Below are 16,082 nucleotides of genomic sequence, written 5' to 3'. Positions count from 1 at the left end.
GGGGTTGGAAGCCGGGATGTAGCAACAAAGTGGGCGGCAGAAAGACAAAAAAAAAAAAAAAAAAAAAAAGGGACAGAAATGACAATCGCCTTATGCATCTTTCGAAACAGCCTTATGAAAATCCCTTTTGAAAATCTTTTGAAAACCCCTTTGGCTGGTTCATATATAATATGAATAGATACTTTCTGGAAAATTTAAGCTTACTGGTAAATTAGTGCGAGGTTAAAAAGGAATAAAATTACCTGAATTCTAAAACTGAGGAAGGGGAACAAGTGGAGATTTATTGACTAATAAACATCCTTCTTATTATCTCTAAATTCTAAGAAAATAAATGTAGCGATCAACTGATTGGATATCTGGAAACAAGTTATTTTAAGAGTTTTCTTGTTACTAGCAAAAATAAGTTTCTTTGCATACAATGACGGCATAAAAGGCCATAAATTAGATAATTGTTTTAGATAAATAGGCTGATTACAGGAGTTTTTAGCTAAGAGCATTAACATCTAGAAACAAGGAGCTAAGACTGGGTTGCAAACCTCAGCATGGTAAGCTTTTATAACTATTATACATACAGAAATAAATGTAGACAGTGTCTGCCCAAAATATGTGCAACAAATGAGAGCAAAATGCACAGAACAATAAATGTCCCTCTGTTGTTCTTCATTCTCATTAGTAAGTGAACGATTTGCATCATGTTTTAACTGAAGATGTTTAGTTTCGACTAATTAAAGCAATCTGATCCACTTAGGTCTATCCTTAAAGAGACAGGAGCAATAAAACCTAAGGCTGTCGCTGCCTAAGAACAAGAACAATCTACACCAACACACAGATTGGCAGCCAACTTGGAGACATGTGGAGGCAAGAGGAAGTTGTTGAGCCCCAAGTTTCTAGATTGCAAGACGACTACTCACCCCAAACAGAGCACAATGTGTACGCAAAATATGCGCAAACAATAGAGCAAAGTGCGTCACTTTATGTCTTACCCTTTTTGTTTTATTTTTTCGAGCTACATGCATGTTTCACAGATTTATGAAACACTTAAATGTTCGACAAGGTTATATACTCCAAATAGTTACATTTTGACCAACCAAAGCAGCCTCAGTCACTTTGAAAAGATGTGAGATGATCGCTTTGTGCAACAAAAGCCTTTGTAAGGTTGGCTTTTATAACTCGATACGGCACTGCCGTTACCAGGCACAAAGAGTGCAGATATACAAAAGCTGTTCCTTCAAGAAAAACGACAAATTGTTTCTTTAATCACGCAAATATTCCGCACACACACTCTCTTACCTCTGTGACTGCCTGTATAGACGCCCCGTGCTTCAGAAGGAGCTCCATCACTTTCAGTCTGTTTTTCTTACAGGCGATGTGGAGGGGAGTAAAACCATTCTAAGACATTAAAAAAGGGAAAAGATAAAAAGCGTTCAAAAAGTATGCAAAAAAAAAAAAAACTTCCAGAAAGTCTTTGTGTCTCTCCTTCAAGATCCTTCAGATTTGGAGGAGGATAAATCTTGAATATCAGATAGAAAGCTTAAACAAAGGGAAAACTTTGTCTTTCCTTTAACTTCTTTTTCCCTACTTCTGCCTCTGAACCTGAGAAATATGTTGAAATAATCAAGCCTACCCTGCACCAAAATAGATCCTTTTTCCTACAGCTCACTTTTTTCTCTCCAACTTGTACAGTCTCTCTTCCCTTTCCTCCGTTTCTTTGAGGTTTCTGGCTCAGCCGAATGACTTCATTTTCCAACCCGTTTCTTTTTTCCCTCCTCATTCTCTCCAGTCATAAAGTCCCTGTGCTTTAACCACACCCAGACTTTTCCCATTATAGAGCCCAGATCCTGGTTCTTACGTCAGAATAGAGGTTGGTGATATATTTTCCATCACTCTCTTTGTCCTGTTCTCTGCCCAATCTCCCACATTTAATTATTTCTTTTAAATTGTTCCATAACAAGATTAAATTTTTGTGTTTTCTCGTCTGTTATGTAACGGAAAAGTCTCCCCCCCCCATCTTTGATTCAATAATTTCTCCTCACCAGCGCTTTAGCGTTGGGATTGGCCTTCTTGTCCAAAATGACCTTCGCCACCTTGTAGTGACCGCAGTGCGCGGCCACGTGCAGAGCTGTCAGGTAGTCGTTGGTTACGTCGTCCACAGGCACCTCGTGGTGCAGCAGCAGCTGGACACAGTTCAGGTGGTCGCCCTGTGTCGCCATGTGAAGAGGAGACAAGCCGTTCTGGAGAGAGAAGAAGAGGAGAGGTCTCACTCTAATGCAGCAGCAAACTGATAATGTTAGAATGAATTGGAGTAAGTGATGGTGTAAGGGTGGGACAAAAGCTGAAGGTGCACCTTGGTCTTGGACATTAGTGGAGCTCCTCTGTTCAGCAGCATCTCCACCACCTGCTCATGGCCACTTCTGGCTCCGCAGTGTAGAGGAGTCAGGCCATCCTGTAAAAGCAACAACCAGCAGGATCAGCTTTTTCTACTTACTAACGCCATCAAAAGCCTTTTTCAACAACAGAACAGCAATACTAATTGCTAAAATTATTCCACTGACCATCCATCCAGCTCTAGTGTGTAGCACAAGTTACGATAAAGCAGGTTTCATTATGAGAGAAGACAGAGATTGAGCATTGGAGAAAGTGGAGGGAAAATGTAAAAATGGCCACTGTCTACAAATTCTTCAGATTTGTTGACCTCTTTGTTAACCTCCCAGAACACCAGCGTTGTTGAAATGTCACCATGTGTGCGTGTGTGTGTGTGTGCAGGTACCTTGGTCCTCGCATCAATTCTGGCCCCCCTCTCCAGCAGCAGTCGCACCATGTTTGTGTTTCCCCGTTTGGATGCTACATGCAGAGGTGTGATGTCATTCTGCAATAAAAGATAAGGCTGACAATAAGGCACTCAGTCATTCAGTCCCTCTGATCAACAGTTTTCTCATTGAGATGGTTAGGATCAAAGCAGAAGGACAAGACAGAATTAAGTGAGTGCTACTGGTTACGTTTTTACTTGTAAAAGCCATTTATTTGTTTTGTTAGAGAGCAAAGCTCTCCCTCGGACAGCATTGAAGCTAAATGACTAAACACCGCCCTCTAGAGGAGAATATTTTAACACATCCTTTTAACTTGTTTTTCCCAATAATTTGACAGAATCAAGTAAATATACAGCTGATTTAAATTAAAGAAATAATAAAAAATAAAACATCTAAGCTTGCAGATGATGTTGCGCAAAGAGGAGAAAGCATGAATATTTGAGACTGATTATGAGCACACTTGCATGTCGAGTCTGCTTTATTTATGGTTTTAAAAGTAGCTCTAGATATATACCACTATGCTTTGATCATAAAGTCCTGCTTTAAACTAAAGGAGTTTAAAGCATTGTATAACAAAAATCTACTTTTTTTGTGTGTGTTTTTTGTTTTCCCACTAGTGATCAGAGCATGTTACGGCACAATGCAAATGTATTCGTACCCTTTGAAGTTTTCACATTTAGTTACATTACAGCCACAAACCTTCATGTATTTTATCATGATTTTCAAATATTCCCAATATTTGAAAATCTGAACACTGTTGAAACGCACTGATCTATTGAACATGGAAGGGAGAAAATGGCTACCTTCACAGTGGAAACCACTAGCATTCACCCCTCACCCTCTGGTACAAAATCAAAAGCGATGCAAGTATCTGTGTGTTCCCCCCAACTGAGTGACAAAGCAGCTGCAGAATCAAACAGTGGAGTTGCTGATGGAGTATTTGTTGCACCTTGCCACTTACCCTTGCCTTGAAGTCCACAGCTGCCCCTCTGTTGAGCAGCAGTGTTGCCACATTGATGTTGCCGTAGTGAGACGCGATGTGCAGTGGAGTGAACCCGCTCTGAGAATGATGAGACATAAAAGAGGTGCAAAAAAAAAAAAGAATTTAAAAGGCAGTAAGAACTAAGCAAAACCTGTTAGGAGACGAGCCAAAAGCAAAGCACAATGAGACAGTATATTTTAGCACTGGCTGGTCAAATGCAGATGAAAGAAAAAAAAAAAAAAGCCCATCAGAGAGCATAGGTCAAACATGCTATCAAACTAGAGTAAAATTCTACTTTTATGGCAAGATTGCTCTCTTTGGCCATTGAACACATCAACGAAATTGAAGGCAAACCAGCACCACAGGACCAGATATGACTCATTTAACTAAGGATTACAACAGTGGAGTTTTCATAAATGTTGAGCGATGAGTTATTATTATTATTATTTTTTTTTTCTTTTTGTTAAATACGAGTCTTATCTTTTTAAGAAATTCTAAGCTTATTCTATACAAACTAATACATCTAAAGCTACAGTTAACTGAAAACTAAGCAATGTACGTCAGCTTTGCTGTCAATTTTGTTTTATTTAAAATTTGTTTCTGTTTGCTGATGACATGCTTTAATCTGACAGGAAATCTGGCTTTAATCTGGCATGGAAGTGCATGCAGGTAAGCATGCACTTTCACTCAAATCTAGTTATTAGAACCCTGCTTTGAATTAAAAGATTAGCTCTATTCAGAAAACCAAAATGTTTGAACTGAACCCCGGCTTGAATTAAAACTCCTCAGTGCAAATTAATGTTTTATGTTGAACCTTTCAAAGAACCAGACCAAACATGTGACATGATGGTTTTGTATTTTTTTTTTTCAGTATGATTACGACTGATTGAAAGAAATTACAACATATTATCAAAATCAACACTTACGACAAATTCAAGTTGTTGTATCGACACGACGAGTTCAATTAAGAAACAGTTGAATTCGAAAATGACACCGTGTAACAAGTAGAGATGGCAATCTGATGATCGCACGCTCAGCAAATCACACCAAACTTAAACCTGACCTGTTTTTGATCAGAATGCCTCACTCCTTTCCTTTTTGTACACGTCTTCTGTTTGCTGATAAGTGCGGCAGGAGCTGAAACAGCTGTCTGACCTTTAATCCTAACCCCCAACTCTCATCTCAAGCCTCAAATTTATGGTCAAATATGGGGCATAAGAGAACTGTGATTTGTGACAAAACACACTTTGTCATTTATGCAGCTTCGGAACTCTACTGGAACACCTAAATGACATCTAAAATAACAAAACGAAACTGTCACTGCATACGTACGAAGCAACATCTAAATGTGATGCGGGCTTTAAAAAAAAAAAAAAAAAACAGGCACAGAGGTGAGGCGCAAAAGCGTTCATGCCAGCATTTAGCATCCATGCCAGCAGACCGAAGGCTTTGCGGTGGAGAGCGTGAATGAGAAATGAAAAGAGGAGGAAGAGGAAGAAGAAAAGAAGATGTACCTCTGTTGTTCTATTCACCATCATCTAGAAGGGAGAAAGGAAGAGGCAGGGGACGGAGGGGTAAGAAAACAGGAACAAATCAAGGGGGGAAAAGGTTGCACAGGAAGAGAGAATGGGGCGGTTAGTGCACCACAACAAGTACAACAGCAACGCCGACATGGTTGCACCAAGCTCTCAGATGGATATGGGGCGATGCGGTTGTAAATAACGAAAATAAATCAACGGGAGTCACAGCAGCACACACAAAAAGAAGATGAACTGAAACTCTGCCTTGTGTTGTCTGCTGTATGTTTCAGCACTGTGCGCACTAGACATGTTTATATAACTTAAGCAGTAAAGACTTCTACCACTCTTTTTGTTTGTTAACATTTCTTCAGATTGTTAATATTTTAAATACCGGCCTGCAATCTTTGCTTAATAAGCCTGTGATTTTTATTTATTCACAAAACCGCAGTCCCCCATTCATTTGCACGGGAATTCAAGTTGCAATGGGGGAATTATATGTTTAAATCTCGTTTCCTACAAGTGAGAGTAACAAAATAAATAAATAAATAAAAGAGACCGTACCTTTGACTCAACGTCTGCGTTGTGGTCGTTCTGCAGGAGGAGGGCGGCGGCCTTGGTGTCGTCTTTCCGGGCAGCGATGTGCAGCGCTGGGAGTCGGACCTTCCCCTTGGTGTCGTTTTCCAGTAGGAGGGAAACCACCTGGTCGTGGCCCTGCTGCAGCGCCACCGCCAGTGGAGTAAAACCATCCTGTAAGTCAGCAGAAACAATTCAAGAAGACGTGAGTGACTTCTGTTGAAAGGTGGAAATTGTTGAAAACACATTAAAGAATGCTTTTTTATATTTTTTTTAGTTCTTACTCAATCAGACAGCTTATATGAATATCAAAGCATTAGCATTAATTGTGCATGCTGCTGATGGCATATTTAGTAGCTATCCAATAACTATCTAGTTTGTTGGCTTATTAAGTTAGCAACAACAATTTATGCCATTTGTGCAAGTAGCATTTAGTTTACAATAACTTAGCATTTTTTAACATTATAGTAACTGCTAGTGAGACCTAAGAACAGCAGTGTTTCCCAACCCTGGTCCTCAAGGCATACTAAGCTGCATGCTTAAGATGTTAAGACTCATACAGTATGGTACAATACAACAAGACGCGATATTTCTTCATTGTCAGAACAAATCTGAACTTTGTCCTGCATCACAGCATTAGTATTTACAGACATTTACACAAAGAAAACGGAATCAAGACCGCTATTGGATAACACACATTTAACCCAAGGGTCAGGATAATAGTTCCATTCATAGAAATGTCATTCAGATCACTAAGTAGCCTGAATTCATTAATATTTATTGATGTTCTCATGCGTCCAACATTGGAGTAAATAGTAAAACAAACAACCTCAACAATTCAGTCAGCCTTTGGGGTCTTCTGATGGAATTCATCATCGCCACAATCAATCTAAATTCTTATCGCAATAGCAAATTTTTCACAAGAATGATGAGCGATTCAATAAATGCCTTCTCCTACCTAGCAGCCAAATTCAGCTCATGTTAGCTAACTAATTGAACATAATGAATAGCTACTGGTAAACAGCTGGAAAGTGGCATCTTGAGCCTTAGTAGCATTTTAGTTCACCTTAAATTAACAATTAGTTTGATATGGAGTTATATCACAAACTGGCAAACCATAAAACAATTGTGCAAGTCGAAAGGTAGATCTGAACTCTGACACAAGCAGGTTGCTAAACAAACAATTGACATCTTCAGAAAGGCTACTGTGGCTTTTTGCTTTTGCAAAACCGTCTTAGTCAGATGTTTATGCCCAACAGATGCAGACACTTGTAGTAAGGATAGCGGGCATGTTAATCTGAAATCATGCAGATGAAATTTGTCTGAAAGCACAAAGCAATCTAATAACCACTTAGCATGTTAGGCAATTCAGTCCTACAGATAAGTGCTTAAATAGTAGTTCAGTGTCTCGCTTTAGAACAAAATCGAAAGGGAATACATCTGCTAATGGATTTCAAATGAGGAGCGGAGACGAACCTGCAAACACACAACGATTCTCCTATGGGTCACTGGTGAAAATAAAAGATTTCTCCTCACAAGTTTCTGCTTGTGCGACAAATAAATGTATATTTACGCAGGGCGCAGACCCTCAGGACAACACCGACTCGGCATCATTACACACCCAAACATCAAAGACATGCTGCACACAAAACTGAACAGAGGCGAGCATCTGCACAGACACACGTCAGCATGTACACACACATCCACAGCCTGATCCGCAGACACACAGCTCCAAAGTGGCGCACACAGCCACGCCCGAGGGAGCGCAAATATATTCAAACGCATAAATTTAGCCTATTTTGAGGGTTTCAAAAGTGGTGAGATGCACTGCAGGAAACATCTCGTGTTTAATCTGCCTTATTATGGATTCATGTAGCCTATTTAATAGCCTAAAAATACCCTGAAAGACAATAAAAGATGTAGAAACAAAGCATGAAAAGGAAGTCGATCTTTATCTTCTTTAAAGATTGCAGTGACTCAGCATTATTTAGTTTTGCTGAAACAGTACCGATTAGATTTAACCAGAGACGAGATGTTTTGTCATGTAAATGGGACACTAAACTCGGAACAGAAACGCAAACTAAATATTACATTTATAGAAAAAGCAAAAAGAGCAACAAAAAAAAAAGATGCTGGAAAATTTCTAATTTCTCTTGCTCCCCTGAAATATTTGAAGCTGAATTATTAAACACACTGAGATGCCTCACGGAGGCATCAACATAGATATGTTTGGTTGCATGAATTATTCACTCTGTGTCCCACTGGAGGAGGCTGGAGAAGAAGGTCAGGGGAGGGGAATGGTGGGATGTGGTGGAAGACAGACTGAGGATGAGACAGATGCCGACTAAAACGTAAATGATTGAGACAAATGAAGGAGGGAAGAGGAGGGAAACATGGGATGAGGTGCGATGGAGCGGTTTGTGGAAATGTCAAGGACAAAGCTCTGAACATAGGACATTGGATTTCCAAAAAAAGGATAGTTTAAAATGTGTCCAGACATCAGAAGGGTAGATCTTCATCCCGGAAGATTTCAACAACATTGTTTTTGTAAAAAATAAAAAAAATAAAAAGGTGCAGACCTTTTACATCTATCAGTCGGCAGCTACATGTTGTACTGTAAAGAGGTAGCAAATCTGATGAAAAGGACAAAATAAAGCACTGGAGCAGGATAAATATTTGTTCTTCTGCCAAATATGGCCCCAGAAACAAAAGGCCTCTAGTTAATGCAGCAGTTCCTCCATATCAGGCAAAGACTGCAAACAACAAAAACGTCTCATAGTTTAAAATTAGAAAATTCTTTCATCTGGTGCTTGTGTGCAATTTATTTAACCAGCTTATGGTTTGCAGAGAAAGGTAGCAAAGGTACAGAATATGACCTAATTTTTACTGCAGTTAAAGATTTTCAACAAAATGAAAATGAAAATTGAAATGAAATGAAATTTGAAAATGTTTAATTTGCTATCCCAGCCAACATAAACATGCATCAAACAAGACTATGATTGTTTTTATTTTTTTTGTAATATATATGAATAAAAATGTATGTTTACTCAAACATTGTAATGTAATGTAATACTTACATAGTTTGATGATAAACAAGTTAATTACACTTCTAAATGTTACATTAAAGTCATGCAAGTTAAAATGTTTTGTTTGTTTTCAAGTTTAACCCTCTTCTTCTCGGATCCTCACCGATGCTCAATAGGATCAAATAACCCTGCTGTAAAACATTCAGTATAAGTTGATTAATGTTATTTTTCATGCTTGCAGGAGTTATACATTTTAAAAGTGAAATGTTGTTTGCTGCTTGGGCTGAAACTATTGAATCTTTGAGTAATCAATCAAGTTATTATTTCTTACGATGGGCAATTAAGACTGTTTCGGATGTTCAGGGATGTTTATTTCTTATGTGTATATGTTTACATCAAATTTTTGGAAAATAAATAAATAGTAAAAATAAATAAATACTAAGTGATAATAATCAGACCTACTGCTTGCTGGTGGCTACCAGTCGCTAGTAAACATCATCTGTGTCCCAATAGGACAGTGTGTTTGTCATAGTCATGCAAAGATGCCAGCTTTTTGTCAGGCTGCAGATGGCTCACTCACAGCGCTCTGCTTGCTCACGTCAGCCACACAACGTCACTGATTTCTCCCCGTACTGGCAGCTGAAGCGAGCCAAGGTCACTCTTATCAAACGTCATCGTCACACTGTGCTCCTCATTTCTCCTTTTACTCATTAATCTCCCCGAAACCCTTATTCTTATTCCGAATCATAATTTCCAACATCTCCTAAATGACCCACTAGTCAATGGCATCCGTTTGCCAGAGACACTTTTTTTTGCGATAATGTTTAGAGTTTAATTCCAGGCGAGTTAATTCGGTGATGGGGCAACGTGTAGTTGCTAGAGATGGGTGAAGAGTTGTGTGGGTGCATGCAAACATGTTTTATAAGTACTTTTATTGCCTGCACTTGTGTGTGTGTGTGTGTGTGTGTTCTTCTTCTTACCTCTGTAGCGATGCTCTGACTGGAGCCGTTGTCGAGTAAGAACTGCACCACTTCCATGTGATTCTCCTGCGCTGCCATGTACAGTGGAGTAAAGCCATTCTGGGAACAAAAGCACAAAATAATCCTGTTTTACAGAAACAATGACATCAGATACAAACCAGATTCTCAATCTAAGCACGTTTGACTCACAGCCCCGTAACATTAATGCACCTGAATATTAGAAAGAGTACAAAATACAAAACAATCCATGTTTTTAGGTCTATTGGTGTAACTTTGAAGGGTCTTTGTTTTCCGTCAAGCAAAAGTTGCGCATGCTTCAGAACTTCAGTGCTTTTTGAAGCCGTTTATTTCCAAGATGCAGCCTGACAATTGTTTTGTTTTTTCTCATAGAAAGTGTCGCTGTTTTGTAGTCAGCCGTTTCTTTTTTTTTTTCTGATTGAAGTTTTAAGTATTACTGTCTTTGACTGTGTGATATTGTTTGTTTGTTTGTTTGTTTTTTGTCTCTTTCCAATCTTCTCAATCTTGTAACTCAGTTACAGTAAATTGTTGCTCAAACTCAGCCAGCGGATAAGTTTTGTATGAACTGCTACATACAGGTGGATCTTCTCTACTGTCATCACACAAGCAGTTTCTTTGCAGGCGACATCAAGATCCTGAATGTCCTCAAAGGGCTGGTCGTGGCGGAACGTCTTCATGAAACTACCTATTAGACTGTAAAAATATTGTAGCTTTCTGTACTTCTTTTAACATCTATTCACATTGATGTAATGTGGCATTTTATTGGACTGCTAAAATAATATTTAAGCAGACAACTGCTATCGCGAGCGCCGAGTTTGACACACACGCACCAAAACTTAAAGTTCACATCAATCCACGCTGCAGGCAGCAACTGTGCTTACATTCCAGTGTCACTGTCTCATTTTCATTTTGAAAAAGGTTTAAACACCCTTTGCTTGATCTCCGTATATAAATTGAATAAAGCACTATGTCTAAGAGTTGATCGCCCACATCCCACCCAGAAACAGCAAAAGCTGGCTGTTTTTTTTTTTTGTTTTTTTTTAAAGCAGAGAGAACTGCAGTAGCTCTCTCGTGATGTGCATACTGTCGCCTCCACACATACCTCACACCTGATAGCGGTGGAGATAAAACCTGACCTGCTGCCGGGGTTACTGTGGAGTATGTGTTTGTTTTTGAGAGGCTGCTACTTGACACTTTAAAAGAAGTGCACATCACCAAACACATCGCTTAATAGTCGGCCTTTTGTTGCTATTTCGACTTGTTCTCTTTTTTAAAATTTGCAAAAATTTTAAGAGGAGAAATGATTGCTTACAGCCAGACTTTTCTGTAAACTTTCAAAGTGGCCTTGATCGATGCGTCTTTCCTTTTCTTTCGTTTTAGTCTAGGATGTGCATGAAAGCACATGTTGTTCCAAAAGCAACAACAGAACAGCTCTTCAGTGGAGAAAAACTTTTTTCATTAACAATCTAACGTTAAGGGGTTAACAAGACACACAACTTGCTGTAGGTTTCATGTGTACAGTTATGTTTTTCAATAATAATCTGGAGGATTTCACTGTATTACTCCACGTTTTTATTTTTATGGAGGTAAATATCTACAGCAATCAAACTCCTATTTTTCCTGGCTGAATATTTGTTCAAAGAGATTTTATGTTGGGTCTAAATCAATCGGCTGTACATTGCTGTGAATTCAGGACTCCTGCAAGATAATGTCTGATGGATTAAGAGAAATCCTGCAGCCGCAGCACTGCAGCGGAGCCAGAACTGAACGAACTGTTTGAAACGAGCGTTAAAAGGGCCACAAAGATTTCCTGCAAGGCAAGCATCTCAGTGTTTGAACTAGGCTTGATTGTGTTCATCAATCACACAAAAAGATTCTCATGTAGATCAACAGAATCACTTCCACTAGCATTTAGTCAACAGACACAAATTAATGGGTGTGATAATAGGACATAAAAATGACTAAGCTCCACACACTTCTGGGTTTTTATTTATTTACTCTCAACTGCTCAGCATGTTCAGCTTTTGGTACTGATCCATTTCAGTGCCTCGTGATTTACTGAATGTTATAATAAAACTTCCCCCTCCCCCATCACTGACAGGCTCCAGCAAAATGAAATTCATGATTTTCTCAAGAGCCATTGCTGGAGTTTCAATGCAGCCTTACACATATCAATAACAACTTATTGTATTTTCCTACTCTCAGCAGCTTCTGCCAAGGTTTTGACTTTGACATTATTATGGGTCCTCTGGTCACAGAGTCCACTGTGTGTGTGTGTGTGTGTAAACGTGCGTGTCGACTATTGAATATAGGCCAGGCTGCACTGCAAAACTGCTGACTCAGCACACACACAGTCCCCAGATGGATGATGTGTGTACAGCAGCTTGCGCACACATTCATCTGTATGCGTGCGCACACTCCACTACGCTTCGCACCGTGGGTGTGTGTGTGTGTGCGTGTGTGTGTGTCGTACCTGGGACTGCGCGTTGACGTTTGCGCCATTTGTGACGAGCTCCTTCACCACTTCATTCTGCCCGGCGAGGGACGCGATGTGCAGTGCGGTGTTCCCTTTCTGTTCGAGCAAACAAGCAGGAAACAAAGATGACTTCCGAGGCGTGGGCCATGGCGCGAAAGCTACAGACCGCCACTTCAAACGGTGCGAAAACATCCAGATGAAGTGGATTCTCTCTCAATGAAAAGAGAAAAATAAAATTAGAGCTTTAGAATTAGTTGGTAATACATTCATGACAACTTGATAGTAATTAAGCCTTGAAACTGGACTGATGCTACCTCTAACCCAGAAGAAGATTCTAATTTTCATTCATGTTTAAAGGCTGCAAGATGTGTCCGGTATGACGGGAAATTAGACAAGGCAGCTGCTTTATTGCTTTTGCTTCACATAAACTTAAAATCAAGGAATGACCAACAATCTTCAGTGATTCATTTACTGTGAATCTCGGTACATAAACTCTGAAAAAACCGTTTATATTCTCTTTTTCTTTAAAAAAAAAAAGGCTTTGATAAAAGTTTCTATCTGCATTCCTGTGGAGAAAAAGCAGGATTTTGTCACTAATATTGGCAGATTTTAAAAATGTGTTTGAATGCAAACTCTGTAAAACACTGTGGAATTGGATTTTTTTTTTTTTTTTACCCATTTTTGTCTGAATTGGCTCTGGAAAATATTACTGAAAATGCAGCCAGTAGAAAAACGACTCCAGAAAACTATCTGGAAAGATTACCTGGGGAAAACGCCACTGTAGTGAAAAACAAAGAACATGTTCACCATCACGTTTGACTGAAACGTAATGTGGCATCTTTGAGAAGTGTAAAATCATAAAAGTATATTTTTAAAATCCCACCGAAGCTAATTTTAACGTGATCATGTGTTTCACTACGTTAAACCTAAAAATGGCAAAGCTCTCAGCAAATCTTTCTGCTTGAAAAGATAGAAAATAATGCTTTTTCTATTATAGTTGGAATAGTGATGTGTGACGCCATGAGCGTTTTGCTGCATTGCTTCTAAAATCCTGTAAATGAATTCGGCATTTAATAGATAATTTATATTTCATTCATATGGCTGAAAATTCTGTCCACCTGATGACATGTACAAGTGTTGTTTAGATTTATTTTAAGTTTTGAAAGTCTTAATCTTCTTACAGACGGTTTTACACAAAGTCTGAAGTAATAATCTGCCTCAGGGATCGAACTCAGCAAACCATATACGTTTTTTGATCTCAAAAACCGTTTCAGTTCAGCAGATAAAAGTTTCACAATTCTCACTTGAATTGTGATAAAACTCACATTTAGAGTTTTCTGAACAAAATCTCAATATATGGAAAAATCACACAAACAGCACTAGAACTTACGCAGTGAGAGAAACAATAAGCGCAACAATCAGATGTACATGTTTGATAAGTGTGTTTAAGTGGTTGTTATCACACACGCACGCACGCACACACCCACACGTGCACGCTAACTGATTAAATGGATGCACCTGTTTCATGTCTGAAAGCTACATAAAGCAGCAGCTGTTGTCTTTCTGTCATTCCTGCTGCCACTGTTGCTCAGAAAAACTCAATCCTATTCAATGCAGCACAGAAATAGGCCAGAATTTGATGTTGATATTGTATGTAACAATATCAATGTTAATATTGATATAATATTGTGGAGTACTCACTGCTTTTACAAATTTAGAATATGCTTAAAAAGTCCAGAGTATACTTACTTTGCTTTTTTTAGATTGTTATGCAGAGAGACTCCTATTTTTGTTGCCCAGGAAAGGAATTTGAACAATCTAAGAATCCAGGAGAACAGGAACATTTTGTTTTTATTACTACTTAGAATAAAAGTACGTACTTTTTTAGTACGTACGTACAAAGTAGTACGTACAAAATTTTAACGTACTAAGAAAGTCCAGACGATACCTACTCACTTTTACTTTAGTAACCCACAAGAGGGATTAGAGCAAACTAACAGGAAAAACTATCCTGGCTACTCAGAACTGGAATGAATCATCCACATTATTAGATTCTCTTTCTTCTTTTGCCCTTTCCTTTGGTTTGTGATTTCATTTGTATTTCCTTTTGAATTCATGTAAAGCACTTTGAATTGCCTTGCTGCTGAAAAATGTGCTATATACATACAATTACCTTACGCTTACAGCCAAGAAATGAATAACGTAGTGGAATAGTGTCAATATTCCAAAACCAAATCTGAATTTATCTGTCCCCCGTAGCACACAACGATTCATCTCCTAAGATGCCATTAAAGCAATGTGACTTTGGGAAAGTGCAAATTCAGCAGACTACTGTTGTGTTGCGTGATGTGTCTGTGTTTATGAGGCCAATGGGTGCTACCCACCTTGGTGGCTGCATCCACGTTGGCGCCCTGCTTGATGAGTTCAGCTACCACCTCCACATGACCCTCCTTTGAGGCCAGATGGAGAGCATTTAAACCATTCTGTATGGGGAAAAAAAGAGGGAAGACAAGATGGCAGTAAGAAAGAGAGCAATCAAAACCAAGAAAAGGGTTCGATAGGTCTAACAGAAAAACAGTCTACACAACCCTGTTGAACTGCAGTTTTGTTTTTTTTTTAATGATGGAAAAACATAGGAGCAAAATACATAATTTCAGCCTTTTTTCCACAGTTAATGTAATCAAATGTATCAAATGTTTTACAGGGAAAGTAAAAATCGCAAACTGCAAAACTGGCAACATAACTGTGAAAGTCTTTGGGCTAGCACTTTGTCAGAGTGCCTTTTGATTTTATGAGGAGTTATCCGCATAGACAATCTTGTCTTCACTACATTCGTCCACTTTCTGTGCAAAAAACTGTTAGACTGTAAGGTCGACTCGCCCGCACAACCTTCTTCAGGTTACTTCACAAATTTCTTATTGGATTTAGGCCCGAGCCGTGGCTGCGTCTTTCCAAAACTTCAACGTTCTTCAGGTGAAGCCAATTTTTTTCATTTGTTTTTGTTAAGTTCGATGCTTTGGGTCTTTGTCGTGATGAAAAATTAAGTTCCTCTTCATCTTTCAAGCGGGTCGACCTCAAGTTCACTGGGCATGAAAGATACTTTCTCTCATACTTTCGACAGACTTTGTTTTTATGAACCTTATGCTTCAGTTTTGCCTTCCTGCTCTAAAATCCAAGCAAAGAGTCACAGAGTCTAGAAGTTAAAATACCTTATGAAAACGTCTGTTTTTCAAATTATTTTGGACATTTCAATTGTTGTAGGCTTTGCTGCATCTGGCCTTCCTGACCAGAATGGCAGTTCCAGTATTCAAGTGTCCTGCAACATTTTTCTTTTCTTTTTTTCTTTCTTTCCTTTTCTGGTTATCAGTATGATACGCTTACCTGATTGCAAATGTTAATGTCGACTCCATTCTTCAGGTAATCCAAAGCTTTCTCGAGGTTTCCGGCCCGAGCTGCGCGCAGATAACAAGCGTTCACATCCGTCTGCAGAAAGAGAGGAAGCGGAGGGTTCATTATCTTGGCAATCCGCGTTAAGTAGATGCATGGCAAAAAACAAAAATCTACTCCTTGTTGAGGCCTAATGAACATCAAAGCAATCTAAACAATTTCTGGAGCACTTAAGACGGAAACAAAGGCTCACTAATGTACAGTATGCCTCATAACATCCTCATCACCCCTGTAGCACATGCCTTCAGTAAAT

General features: G+C 39.0%; 1 protein-coding gene across 5 annotated transcripts in view; it reads right to left on the bottom strand.

Annotated features, from left to right (window-relative positions):
• LOC106934687 (ankyrin-3-like) overlaps positions 1-16,082 on the bottom strand; it is a 107,319-nt gene that overhangs the window by 22,631 nt on the left and 68,606 nt on the right. For 4 of the 5 annotated variants that reach the window (XM_015014744.1, XM_015014742.1, XM_015014740.1 and 1 more), the window contains exons 2-12: positions 15,764-15,865; positions 14,767-14,865; positions 12,380-12,478; positions 9,889-9,987; positions 5,871-6,056; positions 5,304-5,327; positions 3,769-3,867; positions 2,768-2,866; positions 2,345-2,443; positions 2,034-2,231; positions 1,291-1,389 (exon numbers count right to left, since the gene is read on the bottom strand). In XM_015014744.1, coding sequence (XP_014870230.1) covers positions 1,291-1,389; positions 2,034-2,231; positions 2,345-2,443; positions 2,768-2,866; positions 3,769-3,867; positions 5,304-5,327; positions 5,871-6,056; positions 9,889-9,987; positions 12,380-12,478; positions 14,767-14,865; positions 15,764-15,865 — 1,203 coding nt within the window. The remainder of the gene's footprint in view (positions 1-1,290; positions 1,390-2,033; positions 2,232-2,344; positions 2,444-2,767; positions 2,867-3,768; positions 3,868-5,303; positions 5,328-5,870; positions 6,057-9,888; positions 9,988-12,379; positions 12,479-14,766; positions 14,866-15,763; positions 15,866-16,082) is intronic. The other variant, XM_015014741.1, reaches the window with a different exon arrangement.

This window comes from Poecilia latipinna, unplaced genomic scaffold (genome assembly GCF_001443285.1).
Source record: "Poecilia latipinna isolate Pla-1442-1.1 unplaced genomic scaffold, P_latipinna-1.0 Scaffold1843, whole genome shotgun sequence".
Lineage (NCBI taxonomy): Eukaryota > Metazoa > Chordata > Actinopteri > Cyprinodontiformes > Poeciliidae > Poecilia > Poecilia latipinna.
Note: the sequence above shows the minus strand (reverse complement) of the source record. Positions and strands in the feature narration are given on the sequence as shown.